The sequence below is a fragment of the Pan paniscus genome, chromosome 9 (genome assembly GCF_029289425.2).
Source record: "Pan paniscus chromosome 9, NHGRI_mPanPan1-v2.0_pri, whole genome shotgun sequence".
NCBI lineage: Eukaryota > Metazoa > Chordata > Mammalia > Primates > Hominidae > Pan > Pan paniscus.
This window is the reverse complement of record NC_073258.2, coordinates 114880367-114908267: the sequence shown is the minus strand read 5'-3', so window position 1 is coordinate 114908267 and position 27901 is coordinate 114880367. Positions and strand designations below refer to the sequence as shown.

The 27901-nt window shown below is 47.2% G+C and overlaps 1 protein-coding gene across 4 annotated transcripts in view; it reads right to left on the bottom strand.

The window, feature by feature from the left end:
- The window catches only part of ZBTB16 (zinc finger and BTB domain containing 16), a 195428-nt gene that overhangs the window by 90258 nt on the left and 77269 nt on the right, over positions 1-27901 (bottom strand). For all 4 annotated transcript variants that reach the window (XM_003805486.5, XM_034933740.4, XM_034933742.3 and 1 more), the window contains exon 3: positions 8661-8758. In XM_003805486.5, coding sequence (XP_003805534.1) covers positions 8661-8758 — 98 coding nt within the window. The remainder of the gene's footprint in view (positions 1-8660; positions 8759-27901) is intronic.

Below are 27901 nucleotides of genomic sequence, written 5' to 3'. Positions count from 1 at the left end.
CAGGGAGACAGGGAGGCAGGGAGAGACAGAGACAGAGACAAAGACAGAGAAAGAGAGAGACAGAGAAAAGACCAACGAAGACAGATGGAGACAAAGACAGATGAAGACATAAGAAGGAAGACAGAAAATACACAGGAGTGTCAAGAAAAGGCCGAGGCTGACACAGACACAAAGGACAGGGACAAAGAGATGAAGTGAGATGAAAGCAGATTGGGGAGAAATAGAAGGAGAAGAGAAGAGCTGAAAAATAAATACCTGCCACCACAGAGACCTGGACGAGAGCACTGAAAGTAAGGGCCGCAGTAGCGTGATGGATGCCTAAAGCAGGGTGGGGCCCCTCAGGCATAGCCCTGGATACAGATACCCAGGCCCAGCCTGGTTAGAGGGCTAGGGAATGGGGCTGAGGGCAAGAGAAAGCACGGCCAGGCCTCCTAAGAACGCTTCCGGCAGGGTGTGTGTCTGCGAAGCCAAGGGAAGACGAAAAGGCCCTGGAAATCAGAAATGGCATTGCCATTATCAGGTTGATCCCATGTAAATATCCCTCCCCAATAACCCCATATCTATTCATCCTCAGACAATAACAAGGGCCAGCAAGGCAACCCAGAACGTAGGAAGGATGGCAGGAGCAAAGGAGAGGAAAGGGAGACTAGGAGAATAAATGGCAGACAGACAGATGTCCCAGCATCCATCCCTCTAGGGCACCATTCATTTCCTAATAAGACCGTCATCCTCTAGCTGTGCAAAATCATGTGGTGGCATGAGACAGGGTTTGTGTGGAAGAAACCACCCTATGCTGAGATAGAAAAATCATCGAGAGAGGGAGAAGGAAGAAGGTTATTACATAATTTCCACTTTCTTCCCTCCACCCTCAAAGTAATGTTCTATCTGACAGGCTCCTCTCTGAGGGGGGAAAAATGACAAATCCAATCCAAAATTCAACAGCCTGTGTTCTGTTCAGAGAGCACACAGTGTACTGTACAGCCCATAAAACTCCAAACAGCCTCCAGACACTGCCGCAATCGTCCTCCATCAAAACACTTTGTCTTGCATACAAAAATAAGATACAGCGCTGAACAGAATACAAAATCAGCCCATTACAGTACAGGGAGACTGCTACTTAGCAACGAGGGGGCTCTAAAGCCTCGATGCTCTACAGGAAGCAAAATCTGTCGAGCCTGTTGGGCAAATGATAAACATTAGCAGTATTAAAAAACACAAAAGCCATGTAAATGGATAGACATAATGTGGAAACGAATTTATAGAATAAATTGGGATGGGGGATTTGCGGGGTGGGAGGAGATGCTGGGATCCAGAGGGGTAGATGGAACGAGCGTCCCCAACCCCTGCTAAGGCACCATATGGAGACAGAGACATGTGTATTTGGGGGCAGGGACATGTGAACCCCCTCTTCACACAGGGGCTGTAGGTGAAGGGGTGGGAGAGAACTGGTGAAAACACTGTTTAAAACCATGACCTGCAATGAACTTTCCCAACTTTCTCGGTTCAGCTGGCCTGACTAGGACCGGGGGACCCAGGCACGCAAAACCGCAGCACTAAGGTGGCAGTTATGTGGGGGATTTATCTGCCCTGGGGCCAGCATCGCACCCAGCACCATCATGGAACCTGATACTTGCTGTAAACAAAATCCCTGGCCAAAAAACAAAAACCAAAAAAACAAAAACAACCCACACAACAAAACCAAAAACACCCCATCTGGGCTGGAAAATCAGTATATTTCATCAGGTAAAGGGGAAAAATACTCTGGCTGTGAATCAGCAGCAGGGTTTCGGATCCCAGCCAAAACAGGAGCTAAAAAGCAAAACCATATTCTTCTGGTCTCAGTTTAGGCTCTTGAGGCAGAAAGCGAGAAGGGGTGGGGGTGGGGTTGGGGGGGACTGAGGACGGGTTCGGGGGACAGTAAAAGGGGAGAGGAAAGAAATGTATTTTTCATCAGCCAGTGTATAATTTATAAACAGCATTAAACAGTTTTTGTTTTCCTTTTCCTCTCTCCCGTGTACGGGCTTGGACGGTAGTCAAGCCTGCATTAATTTCTGCTTTGGGTACAGTGTGTTCTTGGAGGCGCATCTGCAAGCGATCATAAACTCTCTGGAATGCTGGCAGAACATCCAGACCTGCCGGCAGGCCAGTGACGACACCACTCTGGGAAAAAGTTCGGGAAGCAAGCCAAATTCAGAGTAGGGAGAGAGAGAGAAAGAGAAGTGTGTTCAAGAGCGAGCTGGGGGAAAGTGGCTCCCTTCACCCTTTCCACTCTCTGCATCCGCATCACCCATGCGGATCGGAGGGAGGGCAGCCTGGCCTCTGAGCCACCCCCATCTGATCTTCTCCACTTCCTTGACCCAAAAACCAAAGGCGCCCCCACATAAGGAATGTGGAGGGAGTCAAGGAACATGAACGAAGTTTCTTCCTGGTCATCTCCCGGGTTTGCCCTGATGGTAGGAAGCTAACCAGAAGGGAAAGCTGGTATTGACTGGAGAGTGGGCAGAGGGTGCATGGATTGGCCATGGGCTCTCACAAGCCTGGGCAGCCCCAAGTCTCTTGCTCTGAGCAGATACCTAATCTGGGAGGAGAGAGGTGAATGGGAGGAGAGACAAGGTGAGGGGAAGCCATCTTTGGACTCAAAGGCACCTCTCCCATCATCAGCGTGGGGACCACCTCGCACTGTCTCCTCCCAGTCACAGGGAATTTTCCAGCTACCTCTCTTCCCCCATCTTCTCTGTCTTTGAGGAGAAGAAACTGAAACCCACAGCTCAGTGCTCCAAAAAAGAATAAATAAATAAAACAGAACAAGGACAAGCCACAGATCTTTGCCATCTTGTAATGCTTTTCTTCTTCTGTCCAACCGCGCAGAGGAAAGCCTAAGAGATCCAATCTGAAGGACTCCTCCAGCCCTTTTCCCTGCCAGGAGGATGACCCAGGTCCCAGGTGATAAGCCCCAGCCACTCCATGCTGCTGCTGAAATCAGAAAATCTATCAACGAAAGCCTTCATTCTTTCCCCATGGCTCTAACTCTGGGGAAGAGCCTCATCTCAGGGATGCTTCTCAACAACCAGGGCCTACAGTGCCTGACAAGGGCAAGAGAGGAGTGGAAGGATGGGGCCTCCCACCTGGCAGAATGGGGCCACAGGGCCCTAACCAGCACAGAAGGCACAGGCCTCTCAACACTCCAGCCACACCCCAACACAGACGGCCAGTCTTCATGTTCTCCAACAGGCTTTATTCACCTTATATTCTAGCCTAGTCTACATAAAAAAAAGCCCAACAGTCCCTTCTATTCCAGACACAAAAATATGTCACCCTCTTACTCAATCCTTCAGTGGCTCTCCAGTGCTTCAGGGAGAATGCAGATCATTTTGCTATTCCTTCCACAGATGTATCTCATCCATCTCTTCTAAACCCTGCACTCTGCTCTCTCCCTGCAGGCCCAGCCTACACTCGCAGGTTACACCACCCACTTCCATAGGTGGCTTGGGCTTCCCCTCACCGAGTCCTTTCAAAATGCTGTTCTGTTACCCTCTGGCACAAAACACTCTCCTACTCCGAATTTCTCCTAGATTTCTTGGCACTTTGAACACATTACCATCTTGTATGATGATTGTATAGTCATACTCATCTCCCACTCTAGACTTAAGCTCCTTGAGGGCAGGGATGTTGTAGCAGTCTTCACTGTTAAGTGCACAGAGCCTGACACACAATTCGTGCTTATTAAACATCCTCTGGCTCCAAAAATGAATGACACTCCCAGAATAGGAGCAGGCCACATGAATACTCAAACCCTAATCGTATGCAGCCGAGTCAAAAATAGGGACAAGCAGTTCTAGGCATGCTCACTTATAAGCCACCAGGACGTTAAGCCAAGCTGTGGGAAATCTACCTAATGGGAAACCTTACACTGGCCCATCTCAGAACCAATTTGAGTCACTGCATGTGTCTGTGGTCTCTGCATGGACACCTCAGAGCTAGGAATCACTTCTCGTGTTACGACAAGGAGTGGCGAAGAGACAGTGGATCAACAGATGCTTCAATGCCAGATCCCCAAAAGGGGTAAGGTAGCAGAGGGTGAGGAGGGAGGTTTCAGAGTCTTCCTGGGACACAGGAAGGGGAAGGGCCACAGTCCTACACCCAAGCTTCACCCTCCATCAGGGCTAGCTTTGCAAAGCCTTGGAGGTCATCTCTCTTCCCACCCCAAGCCTCTTTCCCCAACACTCAAACCCTTCTGACCCCCAAAACCACCTCTGAGAATGCAGGGCCTGGCCAGATCATCTCATTAGTTAATGAGTTTGGTTATTGATAGTTAGTTTAAACTTATTGTGATCATCAGGTATAGCCCATAAACACTTGATTAATTCACACATTCGAATTGAAATTAAAACTTCAATTAAACTGAAATTCACTACTACCATTTAGGCTCTTTTAAAAACCCTTAAAACAGAAAGTAAGGGAGAGAGAAAAAGGGAAGGCACTGTCTCTCAGAAGGGCCTCCTACAGGGCAAACTTCTAATTAAACAAATTGTCAATTTCAACACAATGAAAACTGATTTAGCAGTGTAAATTTAGTATTCTAGTCACTGAAAATAAGACCTGCATTGTCGATCTCCTGCAGGCTGATTTCGCGTGATAGGGAAATGAAGAGGAGAGGAGGAGGACAGGGAGAGAAAGGAGGAAAAACTGCGAAGGAAGAACAAGCCGGAGCTCCGTCTCCCTTTCAGAAATGACATCTCTGCGGAATTCAATGCGGCCTATTCTCAAGCATCGGAGAAACTCTTTTCTTGCCTCCTCCTTCACCCCACCCCAACCAGATTAGAAAAAAAAAAAAATTAATCGTGTATGATGACAAACTTGGCTCAGCACTCACTGTACATACTGTACCCACAAGTCTGGCTCGCAGCCAGGCCTGGCCTGGAGCCAGGACTACAATAACAAACACAGGCAATGCTCGCCAAGAGGGGGTGGGGCAGCACACAGAGCTAGCCAGGAAGTGGGAGCCGTTCGGCTCCGCTGAGCAGAAGAAAACAGCAGGAATGTGCCAGTGCAAGGGCGGCAACATTTAGGGGGGCAACCACAACCCCTACCCAGATCCTGGACTCACTTCTCCACAGCCTGCCCCTTTTGAAAAAAAATGCTCGCCCCCCCCCCGCCTCCCCCGCCCAGGGTTCTGGAGCAACTACTGTTCTTCCAGGCTGTGGGCTGCTTGAACCCTTGGTCATCTGTAAAATGGGTCTACTCTACAGACCTGGTGCACCCATTCTCACTGTCAGCTTTCTTCATGGAACCTTCAAAATAGAGCAGCAGGAAAACCTCACATCATCTAATTCAATGTCTCTTCTAAAACATCACCTAGTTCTGTTTTCAGGCATCAGAACATGTAAACCACTACTGGAATCTGTAAGAAGACCCAGCACCACCAGCCCAGCCCTCTGACCCCAACTCCCCAACAAGTCCAGGTCACTCCAGAGGCCCCCAGGGCCTGTTTAACAGTGGCCAAACAATTCAGGAAATGGTCTAGCCTCACTAAGCCCTTTGTGCTATTTTATTTTCAAGACCTCTCAGCACGGAGGTGAGGAGTATGCCGGACAACAGAAAGAAAAAAAAGAATAGAAATATCAGAATATAGGCCGTGAGCTATCTGCAAGGGTGAATTAAAACACTACTATGACTCATCGCACCTGCCTAATCATCAAATCATCCTTTCCAAGGGCATTGGCAAGTGACTAGCAGAGGGACAAATCATTTGACACAATCAGCCTTCAGTGCCCAGTAAGACAGGCATGGAAAGGAAAAACTAGGAAAAGAGGACCCAACTCCCAAAGCCTCTGGAGCAGCCATATGAGATCAGGGGACCTGGAAGCAGCATCTCAGGTGGAACCAAAGTCAGCTTCCCCAGGGAACCGCCAGCTCCGCAGGGCAGTTGCACAGTCACACTCTTGTCTGAACTGGGGACACCGGGCCCACCTGACATGAGAATGCAAGCAACCCTTTCTTTTCTGCAGCCGCTTCCACCAGCCCCACCAATGCTGCTGATGTGTGATTCACAGCAGAGACACTGGCTAACTCACACTGGGTCACACTGCCTGGAAGAGGGATACAATACGAGCCAGGGGCTCCTGGCTGCCCCCTCCAGTGAGTCCTTAGGACATAAACAGTTCCTACCACAGGAGGGACTTGTCCGGAGAGAGGAGTGTCCCTGTTCATCGGCATCCCAGGCTGCATCATTCACTCAACAAATACTTCTTGGCACCAATAATGTGCGAGGCAGTGTGCTGGACATAACGTGGACAGGATCTAACCCCATTACATGTTAGGTATGGTGGTATGTATTCAAGGTGAGCCTCACAGCTTCTCTAAGATAGCGTTAAATATTTTCATTTTACAGATGAGGATACTGAGGCTGTAAGAGCTTATGGTTCTTGCCCCAGATCACATCAGCAGTACGTAGGTGTCCAAATTCCTTCCACCATGTAACCCCGCCTCCCAAGTAAGAGAGATAAGTCCATAAATAACTGTAACACAGAAGAAAAACTGCACCCAAAGATAGCTTCAAATAAAGAAACATGGGCACAGAAAAGGCACGACTGCTTCTGGCTGGAGGTGGGGAACAGCTGGGGATGGCATCATGGAAGGGACCTTGGAAGATCTGGGAAGATGGGAGATGGGTTATTCCAAGTAGACAGAACAGGGCAAACAAAGCCACAGAGCCCAGAAAGCAACAAGCCCATAAAGCAAACCAAGAAAATGAGTCTGGCTACAGCACTGGACTCAAGGAAAGAGCAATAAGAAAGGATGCTTACTGGGGCTGAGAGGGCAAAGACGCTTTACCAACAGGCTAGAAGTGCACTGCCCCAGAAGTGCCCAGCGCCACACAGGGGTCTAGGGCAGGACGCACCACACTCTGCAGTAAGGCAGTGGTGGGCTAAAGCAGAAAAAATCAAGACCAAGAAAGCAAGGGAAGGGTAGCCAACCTGGTAGGCAGATAGTTCATGAAACCCGCCACACTCTGAACCTTAAGTAGCGTACAAAGCTGAAGGGAAGCATGAAGATACAAGGTGTAAGTCACTAAAACAGAAGAAAAAGTGTATGTGAGTGTCTCAAGCAGATCCGGATGCAGAAATGCCTGGAAGTTAGGGCTCTGGGCTGAGGTGAGACACATGGGCAGGAGGAGGATGATTCAGTGGAGCCAGGGGCAGGGTGAGGAGGGCCCACAGGAAGGAAGAACAGAATGCACGAAGACATGGGGACAGTAGACGCGCTGAGAGAGACAGATGCCAGCTGCCTGCTGTGGACAAATCCGTGTGCCTGGAAGAGGGAAGAATGGGAAGTAAGAAGGAGTTAGGACACTTTAGGAAGGGCCACGAGGGCCAGGGGTAGAGACCACATCCAACACAATGCGGAACCACACGGGCCCTGCAGCAAGGCAGTGGGGAGCTGAAGCAGAAAAAGCAAACAAAGAGCACTTCCACAACTGTACCCATGATGGGCTCGGGGGAAAGAGAGTATTAAACGGCCAGGCAGGCAGGGAACGAGCGGATGGGGACATGCCCCCCGGGGCAACAGGCTCAGAAACAAGGATGAGGGAGGAAGGTGCAAGCAGAAACCATTAACATTTATTAAATGCCAACTGTATGCCAGGGGCTTACTACAGATGCCTTCAACATATATTCTGTCACTTAATCCTCCAAAAAATTATGTAAGTTAACAACACCAGCACTTGACAGATGCAGAAACTGAGGTTCCCAAGATGAATGTAGCTAAGGTCACACAGCACATATTACAAACAGGATTTGAACCTTTGTCTGCCTGACCCCAAAGCCCATTTCCCAAATGCCAAAGTGCCTGGAGGGCCAGTTTCTGGAGCCAATATGGGGAAAGGAGAGGCAGGCCTTGGCCTACATGAGGAGAAGACAAGACCAAATAAAACAACAGCCCTCTCCTCTCCCCTAAAAAATGACTCCAAGGTTGGAAGGCAAGGGAATTAAAGGGAAGAGACTATGCACCTGGCAAAGAAGAGTTGAGGCCTCCACAACTAAAGTCAGGTGACCTAAGCCTCAAAGCCACCGCATCAGACCTGCTAGATCCTTCCCTCCACCAAGAACACTCGGGCCTGCCAAATGTCAGGTGCTTCTCCCCATTCCACGCCTCGTGGGGCAGAGCAGCTTTGCCCAAACATGAGCAAAATTACCAGCAGCCACACAGTCGACCTCAATAGAATTGTATAAAATTAACTTGCAAAAGACAGCACGCTATAACTAGCTTTGTGTTCCAACCTTTCTATATCTATTTAATTAAAGGCTCCTGTATAATGTGAACCCAATAGTCAGATTCATTAGACAGCGAGAACCTAATTCCACAACTGTTCCACTAATGAAACTGCAGTCTACTTTGGAAGGTAGATCACACGGGGCACTGGTTGCCACTGATGCCTGGGAAACCCAGGAGAGCTTGAAGGTGGGTTCATCCAAGTGGCCCCGCCATCAGGATGGATCTTCTGTGTCATAAGCCTGGAGGGAGGGTCCAGGGAACAAGATGGACCAGGGCCCAAGCTGGCAGTGGGGACATGCAGGCCACAGCAGGCTCTGAGTAGGGGTAAAGGCAAGCAGGAGATGGTTGCCTTTATCTGAATGGGCCACTAAGGCGAACTTGCCTACCTGAATGAGCCAGTAAGTGCATTCTCAGCCGCAAACTATCCAGGAACCGCTTCCCGCAGAGCTCGCACCCGTACGTCTTCATCCCACTGTGCAGCTTCCTGTAAGGGAAAGGAAAAGAGAGGTTGCTGCTGCTCTGGCTGGACAAGAGGCAGGGCCATCCCCTACCTGGGGGCTTGGCAGCCATCCCTCTGGCAGGTGACAGGCGGAAGGGAACAGGAGGGCACTGATGGAAACACATCCCTGGATCCTCAGACAGCGTAAATCACGCCCTCTGCCCAGGGACTGCAGCCAGTGAAGCACCCATTCCTGGTCTTGTCCACGGGCTTTACCACTGACACATGGACCAAGAAAAAAAATCAGATCCAATTCCAGAGGGAGGAAGGATGAAACACCCAGGACAGTCAGACAGACATAATGCTCACTGTCAAACTAGCACAGACCTCACAGGAGGCCCACAGCCTCTGCTCACCTCTGTGTAGCACTGCCTTTCCCGGGTGGTGACTGTGAACAAGCCCATTGGACCCAGGAGGGCTACACCTGTATCTTTTCTCTCTCCTACCTCCAACTTCCACTACAGTCACTGACACAAAGGAGGCTCTGAATCAGCCTATGAATAAATTGATGCCCTTATAGACACAAGATACTTCTCTGGCATCCAGATGTTCTTAGGACTGCAATGACCCACCCCAACATGCACACCTTTCCCCTAAGGCCCAGCTTTAGAAGTGTCTTCCCTCTGTCTTGCCCCAACAGAAAGCAGAGTTTCAAGAAACTGGATAACATCATTCTATAAATGTAGGGTGGTCATAGTCATCTGCAGCTCTTCATACCCATGCTCTCATTTTGCCATTACTGTGATTCTGTGAGGTGGGCTGGGCCCATGTTATCACCCCTGGGAAGACCAAGGTCCCAGCAACAACCGGTCACAGGCCCAACCTACAGCAGTGCTCCCATCCCAACTCCCAACCCGGGGCCTCTCCCACCAGACCCCTGGCTCAGTCACGAGCCAGCACGGGAGCTGGTAAGATGCAGGGAACCGGGTGCGCTAGCAGGGAGCCGAGCACTGGGGAGAGGCTCCAAGCTGCCGCCCACCCACACTCCTGTTGTCAGGCCCATACATGCTATTGCCGGATCCAGGATCCGGCCTCCACCTCCGCCCCAGTCTCTGCGCCATCCCTGCAACTTCCCCAGGGGCCTTGGCCCTCAGGACAGGGCAGGCGTGGCAGCCAGAAGCCGGATCTGTGGGCGGTGGGGCAGGCAGAAGGGAAAACAAGGCCCTCTATCTCCATCAAAATGTTGATGTGTTAACACCATAGTAAAAGGCTGGAGAGCTGGTACTGACAACAGATAAAACTGCAGGTGGGGAGAGGGAGTATTACACACTCAAGCTGGCAGTATCTAGATGGTAGCAAAACCGAGCCACCCACCCTTCCAAGTCCCAGAATGAGAACCCAGCAGTGTGTCAAGACCATGTGGTGGATCCAGGTGAGCCTCCCTAGTGCCACAGTCAATGGGCTCCCACAGCATGAGGACCAGCATACGGTATCCACTGTGTACGGCCTTCTGATAGGGATCACACAAAGTTCTCTCAGCAGAGCTCTTTCTCAATCACATTGTTTTGTTTGCATGCTTTCCCTTTCCCCACTTGCCAAAGACAAATGATTTCTCAATCACAAACATACACACACACACACACCCTTATCTATGACACTGTAGGGGTACCACCCCCCCATGTTCTCTTGCTCCTTGCCATGCTGATCCACCCAAATTGAGAAATATTAACAGTACAGAACATTTTAACTGAACATTCTTAACTCTAAATAGATTTCACAATGTTGGGCACTGGGACATGTCCTAATAGCATTTTGGACAAAGTATCTTTTAAACTACGTACCTAGGTATGTGAGTGCATGCAAACACACACGATGGTGGAGTATTCCTGTCACTTGCCCGGGCATGATAGATACTTGTGTTCTAAGAGATGTTCTATAGAGTGGCAAAGGCTCTATTCATAAGGGGTTTGGCAGGTGAACTCGCACACAGTCATGGCAAAATCTGGTGGATGGCAACATAAGGGTTTCAGTTTATTTTCATCCTTTTCTTCACCAGGGGTTTGTTAGCTCCTGGAGTGCCCACTTCTGAAGGATGGCTGTCAAGAGGAATAGGAGGACGAACACCCATTTGGATTTATTTTCCAAAGGGACACTAGAGTGACCGGTCTTCAGATTTGGGAGCCACCACCAGGCTAAAGTCCCCTCTGGGGCTCCCATCTCTTCTCCATGAGGGTTCCAAATCAAATCCCTCACCATGATAAACACTCTTGGTTTGGGTAACACCACTGCCTTTTCTCTAGGTATGAATGGATTTGCTTGGCAGTTGGTGGAAGTGGCTTATCTTGGCCAACTGGATTGGCTTGGTGTGAAAGATGACAGGCACTTGCCCTTTTACTACAGAGGTGGCAGGGTACAAAGAAGAATGCCCAGCCAGCAGCCAGAAGACCTGCATCCTCCCACCTGACTCGGCCATTAACCTTGGACAAGTCATGCTATCACAATCTCTCTGCGTTTGATCACCTATAAAGTGATGAAGATCACATCAAATATTTTGAATAGAGACAAAATTTTATCATTCAAAAGTCTTACCCATATCCTTTTACCTAGCCTACCAGGTGGTCCTCTAAGGGGCACTATTATTCTCCCTGAGCCACGTCCCACTTCTTACGGTGCATTGTGATGTCCTCTGACACTGAGGCAGCCAGGCTAGGATTGCCCAAGCAAACCTCTAGACCCAATCCCAGCAATCTAGTCATTTAAAATCTAATCCAAGTGGCCTGAGTTTCCTCCTTTACTCACTTGCTATTTATCTTTCAGTGAAAGAAACTTCCAGAAGTTACCACCAGCCTGTCCTCGGAATGACTCTGTTGTCATGCATTTCGCTGCCTTCAGAGACCCAGATGTCCTATCCTGTCTAATCCTCAGGGTAAGGTCACTGCCCTGCAACTGACCCACTAACTCAGTGCCCCATACAGGTTACCAGAGATTAATATGGTGTCCATGTGATTTCACATGAAGTACAAGGGCAAAGGTCTTTCCTCACTGGCAGAGAGACCTGGGCAAAGCACATAAAGTTCATTAGAGAAAAAGGGAACAACCTCACAGGCCTGGGAGTTCAACAGAGCCCAGCACTGGTTTGCTCGTATCTTTAATTCTTGTTCATCTACCAAAGGAAGAATGTGGAAAAGTGAAGGCTTCTCCTAATTCAAAGAAAATAATGGTGGAGAATTTCAGTGCATTTGAGGTACCTGGCTACCAGTAGACTCTCCATGGCACAGTCTGCAGAACAGCCAATGTGGAAATAGAATTCCAACCGATTCCTGGAGCAAAAGTGCAAATTTGTGTGAACTCACAGTCTATTCCCTCTTTAGACCACAACCTCCCACCACTACCATCACCACATTATGCAACTGCAAAGCATTTAGATCAAAATGGAAATTCTATCCACCTCCTTCTTCCTTACCACACACTCACATCTTCCCAATCTAGTCCTGTCTTTTCATAAGGTTTAATTGCACGTGGCCATCTGAGATTATCAGCCTCCACTGTGACAGGAAAGGAAGGAAGACATCTGGGGACATTTTTGCACCTTTCTGCACACTGCCTTAGTTGGTGGTAGAGTTTTCACACACTCTTCTCTGAGAAGAAGCTACCTTGCTGAACACCATTTTGAAAGTAACCCAATTCTAGTACAGCCCACGCATCTCCATCCTATACTCAGTGGAGATTCCATTGCCCCATATGCTTCAGGTCCTCACTCTCCATTCCTGGGGAACAGACTCAAGTTCTCCCCAACTCTTAGTGGCTCATTAGGTAAACTCACCTTGCTTGTAACAGATTTTCACTTATGTCCAAAAAGACAAAGAACACATTAACCTCTAACAAGTTTCTATTGTCTCAAGAAAGCTGAATCATTATGAGAAATTCAAGCTAAACAAATCTGAACCTTTTGACAAGAAACTGAAGAGAAGAATTCATTCCTTCTCACTGGTTTTCAACCAAACAACTCTCACTAGTAAAACAAAGCTAGCAAGATACAAGCTCATCATTTGAACCATTTCTGTGCTATTGTGAGTCTGCAAACTCATAAAGATTTCATCTGGTTTAGAGAGCAAACTCCATAATGGCAGAGACTGTGCCTGTATTTCCTTTCCTCATGAGGCCTCGTTCAAAAGGGATTGATCAAGGATGCTGGAGAAATCCCCCTCTGTAAAGTGGCATCTATGGCATTCCTTTGCTCATCCTAACAATATTCTAAGTACAACAGCTTCATAGACGGCCTCCAATTCAAAACTGGACCCTGTCCTGTGGCTCCTAAAGTCCATACAAAGAAGGCTAATGGCTACTGCATAGAAGCATGAAGCCATTAGACCAACCTGTCATCTTCAGGGTAAGCCTTTATCAACCTAGCCTACCTAGAACAGCAACAGCAGCATAAAGGGCAGCAAGGAGAGACCCAAGCCATACTCCATCCTCCCTACCTTCAGCTTCCAGAGAGAGCTGACCACAACAGATGAGCCCCAAGGGGGCATCCACCATGTCTACTCTCTGCAGGGTAAGCTCGGCCCACTTCCATCCTATGCAGCCAGGGACCAAGGGGGGAAGGCTATGAGAAGAACTCACTGCACTAGCAGATGTCAAAGGGAAAAGCCCAGGAGCACTACCTAGCTGAGAGAGAGGGGTTCATGTCCCAGCACTGCCAATGTCACATGTCTTCCCAGGTTCCTGAGCCCAGGGGCAAATGCTCAAGTTGGAGCAGACCAACAGGCAGGGAAGGTTTAGAGAAAGAAATCTCAGTTCCAATAATCCAAGGGTTGAAATTGTCTGACCTGTGAGTTTTGCTGGAAAGACCAGCATGGGGAACTAGGACCTGTAGTTGGGAAAAGTGAATGGGAGGGCTCCACAGCTGGACTACCCACTGCTCTCTCCCGCCTTTGAATGAGGAAAAATAAAGTGGGAAATCCATCCTGTAAGGGCATTTATAAGACGATGTTGTCCTTGTTTTCAGCCTAACTGAGCCATCCTCTGAACCAACACTCAGACCACATCAATGCAGTACAGAATCCTTCCAAACTCACCCTATTGTAGGTATGAGGCCACTCCACATGCAAAAGTCACCCCAATGCTTTGGGTTTTTGCTTTCTGATTCTATGACCATCAATTTGACCTCATCAGTGCAAAAGTCACACCGATGCTTTGGGCTTTTTGATCCTATGACCACCCCTTTCTGATCCTATGACCATCAATTTGACCTTCTCAGTGCTTCAGAGGGGTACTCAGAATAGATAGGAAGCAGACGGGAGATTCTGTAAGATCCCAGCCATGACCTAAATGATCCTCTCTTCTCCAAAAAGTCTGCCGCCCCCATGAGAACCAACACTCTCCAAGATCATCTACTTACCCAGCCACCATGCAAACTTCCTGGTCCTGTCGAGCAGGACCTGGGCAGTTGGTGCTGACATGCAGCCTTGGGCCCCATGTGGGGACAGCATAAGGTAGGTCCCTTTATGGAGCGCTGCCACTGCTCTCAGCCTCAAAAGCAAGCGACTCTTAAGCTCGGTGATAAGAGAACCTTGCCCTAGCCTCATTCACCTTTCCAAGTAGACACAGAATTGAGTAAAGGGAAAGCTTATGTACTTTAACAATGGGCTCACTCTTCCTCCTTAGACCTTTAAGTCAAAAACACACTTTCAACGTCCATTTACCTTTAATTCAAATGACAAAGGAAAGGTGAAATAGTCAATGGCATTCTGTGCTCTAATTTTAAGAGGAAGGGATGAATGCAAAGTTATGAGGCTATCAGTATTTCCTCCCCAAAGCAACTTCCAGGGAGACTGCAGAGTGTTTCCATATTCAGTCCATTCTCCTGTACTTTCTTTTTTAAATAATTGTTTTTAATAGAGACGAGGTCTTGCTATGTCGTCTGGGCTGGTCTTGAACTCCTAGTCTCAAGTGATCTTCCCATCTTGGCCTCCCAAAGTGCTGAAATTACAGGCATGAGCCACCACGCCCAGACTAGTTCTCCTGTACTTTCTATGTGTCTTTTTGTGTAAAAGGAATACTCTAAACAGAGCCTGTTCTACTAGCGGCCTCTACCCTAAGCCAGACCATGTTATTCATAGGGCATCAGGGATACTCTGGGGAATGTTCCCTTCCTTCTAAGGGTGACATCATGTCTTCCCAAGGAATGTCTCTTCATGCCACCAAAAGTACCATATTCCAGGCTAAGTAGGCCATTAGTCACACCCAGTGTCATTCTCCTTATGTATTTTGTAGGAATATTAAGTTCAAGATTCAAGACTAAGCCATTTATAAGTTCCTTAAGACTATACACTCTGTTGGGGCAAGAACTATGTCTTTATCTCTGTCTTTTATGGCCTCAGCACAGATCCAGGCAGCCAGAACAGACATATGAGAAGCTATTGCTAATAAGGCAATTTCCAACCACCCTAAGACAAAGGGATACCTAACCACTAAAATCTAGCCATGGGACTGCCTGGAACCACAAAGGAGGCCTGGTATCCCAGGGGAGAAAAAGAAGCAATCATTCTAATGTTGGCTGGGGAATGGGTCACTTTCATTTTCTCAAGGCATAAGGGAAATTACCCTTTTGCCCACTTTTTTTTAATGTTGAGATTAGACAGTCATTTGACAAGCTGTGAATGCTTAGCGGGTATTACCACAAATTATCCTTCTAGCAATAGAGTTCGTTGCTCCTTGACTAGTCAATATTAATAAACATTACCGAATGCTTTTACAACACAATTTATTTTTTAATACAGCTCTTTATGTATGCCATAAAGTAAATATACCAATAAAAGCCAAGGATTTCAAACAACAGATTAAGAAAAACAACCAAGAACTAACTGAGTGCTAGTTAACACCTTCCATGCTGCAGGTTTTGGGAGCACACAGCAGGTGCCTCTCTGCTGGGGATCCAGACCAGGAGAGTTAGGGAAGACAGTGGCCATTTGGTTGTTTTGGAACCGTTTAAAGGGAGAGAGAGAAAATACCAAACCAGCTGTGTTTTCTTAAGAATCACCTTTAAAACAGTGGTATATTGACCATGTGTATATGTGTACATATATATACATCAGGCTGAGTGCAGGGGACCTGGCTCTGCAGATATCCATTAAATAACCTTGGCCAAACTACTTAGTTTCTCTAGATTTCACTTGACACCTCTGCAACAATGCAAAGGTTGAGCTGGATGATTTCTTAGGTTCTTTCCAACCAGGTTTACAAAACTGAAAGGCTGTGGGGCTGACATGGTTCTGTGCTGGCTGGATTATATCTCCTGCATAAGGGTCCATACCAGATTCATCCTCTCAGTCTTCATCACTGACCTCAGAACATGGCAGGGGCTCATTTTTGTTGACTGAATGAGCAAACAAACAAGAAAGAGAATCGGAAGAGAAAAATGTAGAGGTGGAAAAAAACTCACCTTGTCTACACACATATGCAGATACACACACACACACACACACACACACCAGTAAAAAACAGTTGCCCCTACTGTCCAAAAGAGAAGCTCTCTATGGGGTTCTTAGAAAGAAAGCCATGCAGGCGGGCGTGGTGGCTCACGCCTGTAATCCCAGCACTTTGGGAGGCTGTGACCGGCAGATAACGAGGTCAGGAGATCGAGACCATCCTGGCTAACATGGTGAAACCCTGTCTCTACTAAAACTACAAAAAATTAGCCAGGCATGGTGGCAGGTGCCTGTAGTCCCAGCTACTCAGGAGGCTGAGGCAGGAGAATCGCTTGAACCCAGGAGGCAGAGGTTGCAGTAAGTCGAGATCGTACCACTGCACTCCAGCCTAGGTGACAGAACGAGACTCCATCTAAGAAAGGAAGAAAGAAGAAAGAAAGAAAGAAAGAAAGAGAGAGAGAGAGAGACAGACAGAGAGAGAGAGAGAGAGAGAGGGAGGGAGGGAAGGAGGAAAGAAGGAAGGAAGGAAGGAAGGAAGGAAGGAAGGAAGGAAGCCAGCCAGCCATGCATCCTATGCATCCTGCCTTGGCCTAGATGAAGGCCAATCTGGAGCTGACTGAAGAGTGGAGGGAACTGTCCTGAGCCTTGAAAATATGAGGAAGGACAATGGCATTCCCTGGGGCCATGACCACACCGAATACAGCACTTGCAGATAAGGCTGCCTGCGAGTGCTAAAACACAATGTCAGAAATGACAAAGGGGCACACTAATCTCCCTGCAGCAACTGCTCAAGGAGGGATCTTCGTGGCTGTGGAGAACCAAGAGGCCTGGGCTTCTGGCTGCTACGTAACCGGTCCTTTGTTTTAAAATACTAAGTTCTCCTAAGTCATTTATTTGAAATATCTCTATCAACAAATTTCACCAAGAACAAAAGTTTTTCATTTGTGCACTGGGCTATAGGATGATCTTATCGCACACAATCTCATACAGTCTCTTTCAACAAGGTCTTAGCGTGCTTATCTGTGAAGTTCCTGGTAGCCAAATATGATTGAAATGTTCTATTTATGCTCACTGGATTAAGGAGATGTTGCAAAACTGCACAAAAACCTGGCAGATGTAAGCAAGGTATTACAGCCAGGGCAGTTAAGATCCGAGGGGAAGAGATCAATACATACTTTTGTAGTTTTTTTTCTTTTTCTTTTTCTTTTAAGAGACCAGAAAAGTTGTGCTTTTAGAAAAGGAAAAGGAAAAAATAGTAAAATGCTTTAAGATTTATAGCTTCTCTGAGCTTTTTCCAAACCCAAAACAGGGCACCATGATGCATGCTTGATGATGTCAGCCCAAGGGAAACAAAAATAAATCCAAAATATTCTCTCCAGATCCTAAAAGGCCCTATAAGGGAATTAAACTATGGTTATGGATGAACAGGGTTTTTGTTCTCCCTCTCCCGTACAAGGCTTTTAAGCAGCACAAATAACCGATTTCTGGGAAAACAGTTTTCAAAAAGCTACAGACTTTTCCTTTATCTCCTGTTCTGCCTGGATACATGCGAAGGAAATGTTGTCTCCTGGTTATCCAGGATCATTTTTATATGTTTCCACTCTAGCCAGGGAGACACAATGCTACCTTCAGATCCCATGGACCAGCCATGGAAACTCAGAGATTGTTGAGAATAACTGAGGTTTATTAAAGGCCTAAGAAGAAAGTTCCTCTGGAATTAAACCATTCTGAAAACCTTTCTAATGTATATTGCCTCATTCTTTCTGCTTTGGTAAACTGAAAATTAAATTACTTTTCTATGAGGATTCTGAGCTGGAGAGCTATCACTCTAAACATCAATTATGAACACAAGATAAGAGATTGAACGGATTACCTGTACAGGTACCAAATCACATTGTAAACATTATTGTCATTTTAATGAAGAAAAAAAGCAAAAGCCAAACAGATATTAGCTTCTTTACTGGTTCTTTCTTCCTTTCTTCTAGAAAAATGCAAAAAAGAACATCTAGTCAACCCAGGTTTTGGTTTTTTTTTTTTTTTGAGACAGAATCTCACTCTATCGCCCAGGCTGGAGTGCAGTGGCGTGATCTCGACTCACTGCAACCTCTGCCTCCCAGGTTCAGGCGATTCTCGTGCCTCAGCCTCCAGAGTAGCTGAGACTACAGGCATGAGCCACCATGCCCAGCTGATTTTTTTTTAATTTTTAGTAGAGCGGGGGTTTCACCGCATTGGCCAGGCTGTCTCCAACTCCTGACCTCAAGCGATCCACCCGCCTCGGCCTCCCAAAGTGCTGGAATTACAAGTATGAGCCACCGTGCCTAGCCCCAACTGAGGTTTTAATGATAAAGAAGGTAATGCATTTATAGATCGTGTCTGACTTTGAAAGGGCTTCCTGAGGATCATCTCAACCACCCTGTGGCTGACATGGACAGTATAGAGCCCATTTTGTGGATGGAGAAAGTGAGGCCACATGACTTACTTGCCCCTATAAACAGGCAGACTTCGCCAGACTTCTCACCTCAGGGTCTGCCTTCATATTCCTACCTAAGCCAGAGTCTTTCCCTGAAAGGGGCAGGAAAACCAGCAGCTAAAAAGGAGTCACCTAGAGCATTCCTGGGATTTTCTCCATCTAATTGAATAGAAGCAAGAACAGAGAGGCCTCTAAGAAAAAAAGTAAATTGAATGATGGTACCCAGAGTCTACTGACAGGCTGTGGGTCTCGCAGGGACTTCATAACCTTCTACAGGGAAGGCAAGCCGACTCATGCCCCACTGCTACTCACCCTATATCTGTTAAGCGCCTACTGTATCCTGGACTCCAGTAAAGTCAGGCTGCTCCTGACCCACAGCCCATCTAGGTAGGTTGTCCATCAACGCAATTTTCCATCATTGCATTTTGTTGATTTCCTTTATAACATTTAACACAATTTTCAGTTATATATTAGCTTTTTATTAGTATTCTTTATCTCTACTAGACTATAAGTTACATTAAGGCAGAAACCATCCACTATAACCTCAGAGTATGCCAGGGTGTGCTGTACAGAGTAAGTATTCAGTACACTTTTCTAAATAGCTTTACTGAGGTATTTTCCACGTACCACAAAATTTATCCTTGACAAGTATACCATTCACTGGTTTGTAGCATATTCATAGAACTGTGCAACCATCATCACTATCAAATTCCAGAATATTTTCATCACCCTGAAAAGAAACCTCGTACTCATTAGCAGTCACTCTCCATTCCTCCCCTCAACCCCCAGCCTTTGGCAACCACAAATGTACTATCTTCCTCTACAGATTTGCCTATTTTGAACATTTCATATAAATGGTATCATACAATATGCACCCTTTGGGGTCTGGCTTCTCTCACACAGCATGTTTTCAAGCTTCATTCCTATCATAACTTGTATCAGTACTTTGTTCCTCTGTAGGGATATACCATACTTTGTTTATCCATTCATCAGCTGATGGACATTTGGTTGTTTTGACCTTTTGGCTATTACGAATAATGCTGCTATGAACATTTGTGTACAAGTTTTATGTGTGGACATATGTTTTCACTTCTCTTGGGTATATACCTAGGAGTGGAATTGCCAGCTCATATGGTAACTCTATGTTTAACCTTTTAAGGAACTGCCAGACTGTTTTCCAAAGCAGCTATACCATTTTACATTCCCATCAGCAATGTATGAGGTTTCCAATTTCTCAATACATTTTTGGACTAAGTGAATAAATGAATAAAGATTTCCTCTGCTGTAAAAGCCCCCCAAAAAGGGGACACAGTTCTGAGGCTTCTTTGGTAAACTAGCATCTTCATCTGCAGACATGACATGCTACACTCATGTTTAACAGAAACCCCAAAGAATGCTATTTATATGTAGTTCCTTTTAGAGAATCAAGTGAAAAATGAAGAAAAGGAAAGAAAAACACCAGGCAGCTCAAAGTGGGCACTACTTTCACATATGTGATTTCAACCCCTACCCTCCAGCCCACGTCTAAACTCAATAATTTAATAATGCACATTCCTTGAACAGATTTAGTTGAAAATATAAGAGGGATCCCAGCTCAACTGAAGCCAGCTTTGATTTGGTCAACAGTGAGGGAAACATGATTTGACAGCCCTGCTGTCTCTGGTAGAAAGCTTGAAAATATACTTAATAATAATTAAAACATAAACGCATGAACAAAAATATCTCAGGCAAGCTCCAGGAGTGGGACCCACGGTGCTGGAACCTGCTGAGAAGACAGCCAAGGGCGAGAGCCTCTCTTCCTGGCCTTGTTAGAGTGGGCATGGTGTCCCACAGCAGGCTGCGGCAAGAAGCTCTGTTAAGGGCTCCCCAAACTTCTTTTTCTACCCCCTTTTCTTTTTTGTAAAAGAAGTCAGCCGTATTCCTTTCTGCACAGACTCCTTGCAAAGAACAAACAAACAAAGGCTGGGACAGAGCAAGGCCCTTTGCAAGCTGCAGGTAATTAAAACGGCCTGTAAATGCCCCAGCAGAAAGCACTTCAAAGAGACAGTAATTCCAGCAATGGCCAGTCAAGGCTGTGTGGTGTAAAAATTATGAGTTTTCCCAACAGGGAGCTTTGTGTGAAAAGGACAGGGGTTGGTGGCAAAAGGAGGGTGAGCCACACAGACGAGGTTTACAATTGGTGTCCATGCCCAGTGTGCGTGGGAGTGTGTGTGTGTGTCTGGCAAACACACAGGCCAGAGAAAGGGGATTGTGTGCATGTTTGTGAGAGCACACATTTATCAATGCTGAGACGGTCCAAGCGTGTGGGCATGGAGATAAAAGGAAAAATAAAATAAAAGCAACAAATACGAATCCTCTTCCCTGCTGGGCCTCATTTTCATGGGGAAAAGTACCAGGCAGCTTGCGTGCTCCTCTTGCTCCTTACACGCAAGGCTCCCGAGCACACAGGAAATGCATAAGACCAGTGACTCGAGGCCCAACGAGCACAGAGGCCAAGCAGCGGCTCTCTGGAAACATCCACACTTTCAGTCTCACGGTGCAACACAATACCCAACAACATACTGCATGCTATGTAATCTTGAAACAGAATGAAGAGATCGATTCTTAACCTTGACTCTGACTGCATTTGCTAAGCCACCTGTGCTACCTGCCTGGGTGCCCTGTGCTTAGATGATGCAGCGACGGTCCATGGCATGGAGGAGAAGAGAGGCTGGAGCCTCAATGCACAAGGACGTTGGCCCCACTCTTACAATACACTGACACACATCAGTGATCACCTGACCACAACATCACACATCTGGGATGCAGGGAGGACCTGTCACTAGCGTATTTTTTCTACATTTTTGTGTAATCTCCCTGCAGGAACCTGATACTTCCAAAAGGACATTTCACTAGGCAAGAGGGTCAGTACCGTCCCTAGAAGCCTTCCCCAGTAGCTCCCCTCTGTCCCCTCTCAAAGCTGACCCCCTTTCCCCCGCAGCCTCTGTCTTTTAAGTGTGTTTCTGTTGGAGCAGATGTACTCACTAGGGTGCATCTGCTTGTTTCTCTGTCTCTCCAGCTGGATGGGCAGCTACATGAAGACAGGGCTTTGCCTCATTCATCTTGTATTCTCAAGCCTTGCAAAGGGCACGGCATTAGTGGATGGATGAGGGGTGGATGCATCTTGGCTGTACAGTGGGTAATAAATCAATCGGGATTTGGATGGAGTAGAACATATTGCTTAGAGCCGGGTACCCACCGCTCCTCACCCTCATCAGCCAGCACACATTCACCGTGTGCACAGGAGCCTCAGAACCTGGGAGAGTAGGTGGGAGCAAGCCCACGCTCACCAAGGCGGCAGAGAAACCAACGCTGGCCAGGGGCTTTATTTCCCCATAAACAAAATCCTGTTCTGCCTCCCTCACAGCCCCACTCACTAACTCCTCCCTGACATTGCTGGTTTTAAGCCCACACATAAAAATGTCCTTTACTATTTTTATTTAATGAGCTTTCATTTTTCCTCCCCGTTTTTGTAAATGAGAAAGGAAAGCCCACCTCCTAATGGGGATGGGGGAGGAAGCAGAGTGGAATCTTTTTTAAACGGGCCATAACTTCATGAAAAGCTTTCTCCTCCACAATCCCCCCAGCGCCCCCTCCCCAAGGCCCCGTGCTCCTCCATCCTCCCTACATCCTCCCTTCCCACCATTCAAAACAAGATGCATGGATTTTGGACATTTGATTACTTTTAAGTATATATTTTTCCCTCAAATAGACTGAATACGATGGTTAGGAAATGTGACAGAAAACTATTCTGAGCCATTTATTGCCTTAATACCCACCTTTGTCCAACAGGCAGTTTTGACAACAGCGATAAATTCCAAATTTATGTCAACAGAGCATATGTTGAACACCTCATTTCTGAGCTAAAGCGGCATGCTGCCCTATAAATCACCGTTCTGTTTGAAATGAAAGTAGATTACAGGCCTGTGTTATTGAGCAGTTAGAGCTATAGTCATATAAATCAGAACTTTTAACTCTAGGCAATCCGTTGTGCAATTAACTAAAGGGTACTTTGTCATTTCAAGGCTTGTGCACAGACTTGGCAGGGCATAGAGCTACCGGGGAAGGGGGTGGGAAGGAAAAAAAGTTTTTAGGCAGCAGGAAGGTTGTCGGCTGCAGCCTCCACCATACTCCACACAATGCCTTAATCCCTAACCACCGCTGCCACAAGAACCTGCCAAGCCTGAATATAGGCAAAGACAACCTCGTAATGAGCATCTGCCACAAAGACAACATCACACTGAGCATTTGTCACCAAGTCACCTCCAGAAGCCCAAGTGCCTTTTCAGTCATTCATTAAGCATTTCCTGAGCACAAGCCAAGAGCATAACATCATCTCAGGTGCTAAAATGATGTCAGAGACACGAAAAGTGATAACTGTAATACCAACAACGTTTAGATGATATTGGTGATGAAGAAGAATTAGAAGCAAATCTGTACAAGACATATGTGAGCACTTACTATGTGCCAGGCACTATTCTGCGCATTTTCATGCCTTATCTCATTCGATCCTCAGGACAACTCTATGAAGCGGGTATTTTTATTTCTATTTCTTTCTGAGGCACAAGGAAATAAACAACTCACCCAGGGTCGTTAAGCTTATAAGTGGCAGAGCGTGATACCACTAGTTAGTAGAACGGGAAGTTTAAGAACTTAGGCTGACACAAGCCCTGTCTGCCAATCCCAGATCTACAACTTGCTAGGCTCTAAGACTTTGGGATCCTCCAAGTCTCAGTTTTCTCATCTGTCAAGTAGACTAACAATACTGTTACCTCTGAAGGTACATAAATGAGACTGTGCATGTAAAACAACTTAGCACAACACTGAGAACATAATGTCTTTATGATAAGTGTGTAGCTAGTGTAAGACTAAAGAAGAGAAAGGCCCCTGTCCCTGGCCAGTCCATAACCTAGTGGACAACGAGACAGAGCTGGAGAAAGAGACAGAGGAGGATGTGGTGATGTGCCAATATGTCAACAAATGACTATGGGTGTGCAGAAGAGGAGCAGATCAACAGTAGCTGCTGTCACTGCAGACGGTCTGAGGACATGGTGAGATTCAGTTGGTCCTTTCGGGGGCTCTCTGGAAGCTCCGAAGGGTTCTAGCTACCCATGTTTGGAAATGTTAAGAATGGAAAAGCCTTGGATGAGACGGGGAGCACCGTGTGATGGAGGCATCACATGAGCCAAGACTTGGTGTTAGAAATGAGCATACCCTGCCGGGCAAGCCTTCAGGAGGCTGGCCTGGCCTATCCACAGTGGGCAGGTGGTGAAGACAGCAGCGAGGAGCCTGCGGAGGCGGTAGAGTGGGCTGATGATGCGGAGTCCTGAGACTGACGCTGAGGACTTTGGTCCCAGTGCTGCAGTCATCGAGCAGCCCCAAAGCCCTTCTTGAAACAATGGAGCTGGCTGGGCGTGGGAGGCTCAGCGTGGGCAGGGACCATGGAAGGAGACAGACAGAGAAAAGGGCCCAAATTCTAAATTGAGAAGGAGAATGTTTCCAAAGACAGTAGTTAGGTCAGCCTTCCAGAACAAAATGCCAACATGGTATCACTGTAACACATCTACAGGACATTGCTATTCCCTAGGAAGGTACAAGAAAAGAGAGACTGGAACAAACCTCCTATCTCTATCTACTCCCGAGCACAGGTGCCTGAGTGACTCCATGGAGTACGAGTTACCACGGCAGGGAACTCAAAAGAGCTGTTGCTTCTGTTCGTTACCTCCAACCAACTAAACATGCCATCCTCTACTCATCAGAATGCAGATGGCAGCAAGAAAGGGCAGCCGAGGAGCTACACTTCTTTCCTTCAGCACCCTGCACTGGCTACCAACTCAACATGGCTAGGAGACAGGTCTCCTCTGTTCTGGGCCTAGGCAGGTTGAGAATCCATTGACTGATTGATTGATAGGTATTTATTTGGCATAGTGAAGGATACAACCAAAGCATAAGACACCAACCTACCCTCCTAAAGCTTTAGTTGAAGAGGGAAGACAATACACACTATAAGAGAAACCAGTATTTACATGTGCACGTCAGGTCCTGAGGACAATCTCAACACCCAGCCTGAGTGGGAATCAAAAGCTCAGGCCTCCCCAAGGAGGGGGGCTCATGCCTGGGCTTAGAAGATACCAAGGAGGCAGCAGATATAGAAGAGGAGGTGGTTGTTTCAGATGAGAGGGAAACAGGCACCAAAACAGCATCATTCCAGAACAAGGGGCAGCCAGCCTGGGGCCAGGCAAAGGAGAGGCAAGGTGAATGTTGTGGAGGGGTCTCAATAATGAGTTTAGACCAGAAAGCTAATGGAGAAAAGAGGTGGGGTTGAAAAGCAGACAAAGAGGGAAGCATTGTTCATTCTTGACCGAGGACGGAAGGGGGCATGAGGATTACAGAGTTCAAGAGCTGAGGTCTGACACGCTCTAGAAGCCCTCGGTGCCGTCCTTCCTATCCTGACATATGGTACTACAGAACATCTGGCCTTGGAGGCTGGCCAGCCACTTGCTCCCCCGGCCTCCTCCACAGCCGCCCATTCATGGAGAAACAGATTCTTTGCGTGAATATCAGGGTGACGGGCCTTCCGGACACTCACTCTGTTTGGTCACGTGCCAGGAGGCTCTGTCTTGCTCCATAGTTGGATGCCAAAAAGGCAAGAAGATGCTGCAGAAACTGGCACCTTCCATAAGAATCCCCTACTACACACACACACACACACACACACACACACACATACACGTGGACCGCGGGCACATACCCACACACGCCATCTCTCGCCATCTGTTTGAGCAAACTGCTGGTCTTTGGGGGGGAGAAGGAAACCTCTTAGAGATATTTGTTTAATATCTGAGCAGTGGGGGAGCAGACGAAGTATGCAAGTTTCATTTAGAAAATTGTCAAGAAACTATTATAGTAAAATGAGGCTTCCAGTTTCCAAATAAAGCTGAAATGATCACACGGAACAAACTGGCGAAGACGGAGAGTGAAGAAGCAGGAAGGAAGTACAATAAAAATAATAACTGGAGGAAAACAGGAAGTCATGAGATGCCAGGGAATTAGCGGCAGCCCCCATCCCCTTCAGGTCTGGGGATCAGTGTGAGCAACTGGCAATGGGAAAACCGCAAATCAAAAGCGACAGCCTGGAGAAGGGTCTCCTTCCATCTTCAGAAGTGTGGTCTCCATGCTCCCGCAATTCCTCTGTTCCTAGATGTCCATTTGCGTCTCAAGACTTGCATTGTATAAATCCTCACAAAATCACTTTGGAGGAGAAAGAGACTGGCATCCATCTCTTACCTCTTTTTTTAGAAAACTGGGCTGAGAGAGCAGGTGAGGCGCAGGAAATGAGTAAGGAGCCTTGTAAGAGGAAGGGAGTAGGCCAGGCACAGTGGCTCACGCCTGTAATCCCAGCGCTTTGGGAGGCAGAAGCGGGTGGATCACTTGAGGTCAGGAGTTCGAGACCAGCCTGGCCAACATGATGAAACCCCGTCTCTACTAAAAATACAAAAATTAGCTGGGCATGGTGGTGCATGCCTGTAATCCCAGCTACTCAGGAGGCTGAGGCAGGAAAATCTCTTGAACTCGGGAGACAGAGGTTGCAGTGATCCGAGATCGCACCACTGCACTCCAGCCTGGGCAACCGAGCAAGACTCTGTGTCAAATAAAAAATAAAAAATAATTTAAAAAATAAAAATAAATTTTTAAAAAGAGGAAGGGAGAAAAGAGTGGTAGTTGACTCAAAACTCAACACAAACTTATTGCCTACTAAATGCAGGGTATAGCATTAGCCACCACAGAGAGATTCAAAGAAATATAATACACAGGCAATGCCTTCAAGGAGCTTACAATTAAGTAGGGAATGCAAGACATATGTATGTAAAAGACTTTAAAACAGTGCACACTAATAATGTATGACAGGAATAAGGGAGATGCAAAACTTAGTGCTAGATGAAGAGGACTAAAAGTTTGGAATGTAGGCTCCAGGCAACCTAAGTAGAAAATAACCTCTTCTCTCCGTGAAGTTGATTGCCATCAGGGAACACCACAACCACCTCCAAACACCTATGCCTCTGTCCTGCAGCTCTCACATCCTCTCCTGGCCTCCACTGCAAAATTCTACATCTACCAAGCTCGACATATGAATAATATGAATGCTACCTGCTCCTCAGTCACATGACCTGTTTTACTCTAAAATGGCAACCCCCATAACTGTCATTTTGCATCAAACCCATGACTGGTCCTCCTGCCCTCCCTCACCACTTGCCTCTCTCTCCAGCTTGGGAACAGAGCCTGGCCGCTGGGGCTGCCAACAGGTCCTGTGCACCCTTTCATCCCACTCCATGACAGGCTCTGCCCCAAGGGCCCCACAGCCCACGCCTTGCTCCTTGCCTTCCTAAGAAGCTGCCAGCACAACAACACCTGCCTGAGCGGTCCTCTCACCGATGCACAGCATGGGGCTGGCCACACTCATCACCAACATGCAGATGTGCACAGAGCAGTCAGGCAGCAACTTTCCCACCTCTGTCCTATTCCCTAGGGGAGGAAGGAGACTCCATCCGGGTCCCAGAAAGCCCCTTACTCCAGTGTGGACATTTCTCCATTGCCTTGCTACACTGTTTTCTCCAGAGAATCCATCCTATTCCCTCTGGCCAAAGAAAAGGGCATGGTCAACCTTAATGAAATAAACTGTAATAGAGTAGGCAGGGAACTTCATCTCCCTTCCAGAAGACACAATCTAATTCACACTCTAATTGTCTCGCTGGAAGCCTCCGGGCCTCTCTCCACAAGCGGGCTGGAAGGATTTGGAAGTGTCATGTCCTGGAACTCCTCGAGTCTAGTCATATAAATACTTAATTGCCACTGGAACATCCACATTGTGTCACTTTGGTATACCCAACCAGTGTGTGGCCAAGTTCCTTCTCTGGTGAGGCTGAGACACGGGAAGTGCCATTGGTGGCCTTTTCATCTTTCTCTTTCCACTTCCATTTCTTTCCCAAGACACTTCCATCTTGGAGAGCTCTTCCTCCTGAGAGCTAGGGAGAGGGCAGCGGTATGAGTGGGAAGACCAACGGCTTCTTTAACTGCTGTTGGCTGTGACCTTAATCATGACAATGAAGTTTAGTTTCTCTTTTGGTAGAGAGATGAGAATAGCAGACTTCAAATGGTAGAAAAGGGTCGGTCTCCTGAACAATGTACTCCAAAGGTCACTGCTGCATGCAGGAAACAAGAGAAGACACAGATGCAATGTCTGTTTCCATA